Source organism: Centruroides sculpturatus, unplaced genomic scaffold (genome assembly GCF_000671375.1).
Source record: "Centruroides sculpturatus isolate CEXI.00-Female unplaced genomic scaffold, Cexi_2.0 scaffold1185, whole genome shotgun sequence".
Lineage (NCBI taxonomy): Eukaryota > Metazoa > Arthropoda > Arachnida > Scorpiones > Buthidae > Centruroides > Centruroides sculpturatus.
In genome coordinates, this window is record NW_019385931.1 from 1 (window position 1) to 2,159 (window position 2,159).

Genomic DNA, 2,159 nt, shown 5'->3' on the forward strand with positions numbered 1-2,159 from the left:
TTGTAATTGATTTTAATTATTTTTCATATTGTAGAGGGGTAATAGTTAATTCAGACTTTTCACTTATTGCATATTGTATGTATTTATAATAGGCTGACATTTAAATTTTGTTTTGTGATCTGTCTGGAACTTTTGTATCATCTACCTCAATATTATTTATTTTTAAATACATATAAAATATAGGGGCCAGTCTTAACTACTTTTGTAATACTGAACCTTCTGTATTATCAAAAGTAATTAAGGCCTGTGTCCCAGATCTAGTGTTTAAATTCACATTTATTATTGAATGCAGAAAATTAAATTGATGATGGCAGTGATCAGCTTTTTGTACTTCTACTTCAAAAGATTACAAATATTAAGTATTATTTTACATAACAAATAAATATCAATGATCATTTTCTAAGATATCCAGATACAATCATTTTGATTACTGATTAATTAAATGAAAATTTTTTGATCATCACTCACTTTACTGTTTTAGTTCTTGGCATAAAATCTTAATATTTTAGGATTAATTACATCTAATTTTAGAAAATTAAAATTGTTATGGAAAAATGTTTGTGGATACAATAGTTACTAATGATAGGCTTAACTTTGGACAGTGAAACTTTGCATGATCATTCAAAAACAGTTTCAATAAAAATGCAAAGTTTTGTTAGAGTTCTTTGTCAAAACACTGAAAGTTATAGGAATTTGCTTTATGTTAAAATTGTATACTTATTTTATACCACACATTACTGTACTGTACTGTACATACCAATTTTTAATTAACATAATTTTTATGTAAAGTGAAATATTGAAAACATTACAATGAAAATTCTTTTTTGAATGCAAAAATAAAATATTAGTACATTTTTTTACAAATAACATTTTTGGCAAAGTTTCAAATATATTTTTAGTGAATTATATAAAAAAAATAAGTCAGCATGTTTTTTTATTTTACACTACTTGAATTTTATCCTTTAGAATTATTTCAAATTCTCTCAAGTCTCATTTCCAGAAAACATAAAAATTCTTTGTTCTATATCCACTACTATAAACTGCAAATAGAATTTTAAATACAGGAGATGGAATAAAGATGGACAAACAATATAAATGAACAAAACTGACAATGAAAAACAATGTTAAATCGGATAGAAAATAATCCCAATAATGATTTTTATCTTTATCTATAAATTTATATTTCTCCTACCTATTTAAATTTTGACACTCTTCTCAGCATTATACAGGCCATGTTTTTTTTCCATCAGAAAACAGAAAATACTTGTTTTCTGGTGGAAAAAAAAATTGAAGTTTTACTTGTGTTATTCTAACTTTCATTAATTTATACAACAGACATTAAATTTTTTCCTTCTTTCCTTTAACAGGTATTAGAAGTAAGAAACAAACTTTTTAAAAAAACACCTCTTCTGGTAAAAATTTCCCCAGATACAACATATTCAGAAAGAGAAGATATTGCTAAAGCTGTGAAAAGAAAAGGGGTAAACAAATTTTGTGAATTATTATTTTTATAAAATTTAAATATGTACTGTACTTACTTGAATAAAATTTCATTAGAAAGAAGTTGATGGATTGATTGTAAGTAACACAACTATTAGTAGACCAGACAATCTTATTGATTTGGTTGAAAATGATGGTGGTCTGAGTGGCAAACCCTTAACAAATATGTCAACAGAAGCCATCAGAGATATGTTTGTACTTACTGAAGGTAAGATTAATTAAAATTTAAAAAACAGCAGCAGGTAAATAACTTAACTTTTATTTTTAACAGGAAAAATGTTAATTATTGGAGTGGGAGGTGTTTTTACTGGCAGAGATGCCTATGAAAAAATTAAAGCAGGTGCTTCCCTCATTCAGTTATACACAGCACTTGTGTATAAGGGTCCACCTGTTGTTACAGAAATTAAGAAGGAATTGGAAGATTTATTGAGGTAAATGTTGTCATACTTCTTTTTTTATAGGATTTAACTTAATTTAAAATTCAAAAATATTTCCCACAGGGCAGATGGATATGCAAATATAATAGAAGCTGTTGGAGCTGACATAAAATGGGGAGAGAGAAATTTGCCTACATAATTTATTTTTATTTATTTGTAAATATTGTAAACATTTGATAAGCTGTTTTATATAAAAGAATATTCTCATATTTGTAATTATAA

The 2,159-nt window shown here is 25.8% G+C and overlaps 1 protein-coding gene across 1 annotated transcript; it reads left to right on the forward strand.

Moving 5' to 3' along the window:
- The first annotated feature begins 915 nt into the window (after nt 1–915).
- On the forward strand, nt 916–2,159 carry LOC111612642 (dihydroorotate dehydrogenase (quinone), mitochondrial-like). Its single transcript, XM_023353881.1, has 4 exons — nt 916–1,481; nt 1,558–1,708; nt 1,772–1,931; nt 2,001–2,159. Exons 2-4 carry the CDS (start codon nt 1,666–1,668, stop codon nt 2,074–2,076), a joined length of 279 nt encoding a protein of 92 aa, XP_023209649.1. The 5' UTR covers nt 916–1,481; nt 1,558–1,665; the 3' UTR covers nt 2,077–2,159.

What these genes read in the sequence shown, in the direction of transcription:
- LOC111612642 (XM_023353881.1), top strand. Translation starts at nt 1,666, where the DNA reads ATGTCAACAGAAGCCATCAGAGATATGTTTGTACTTACTGAAG. An exon ending in TATGTTTGTACTTACTGAAG is followed by an intron (nt 1,709 to 1,771) that starts GTAAGATTAATT and finishes TATTTTTAACAG; the next exon opens with GAAAAATGTTAATTATTGGA. An exon ending in GAATTGGAAGATTTATTGAG is followed by an intron (nt 1,932 to 2,000) that starts GTAAATGTTGTC and finishes TATTTCCCACAG; the next exon opens with GGCAGATGGATATGCAAATA.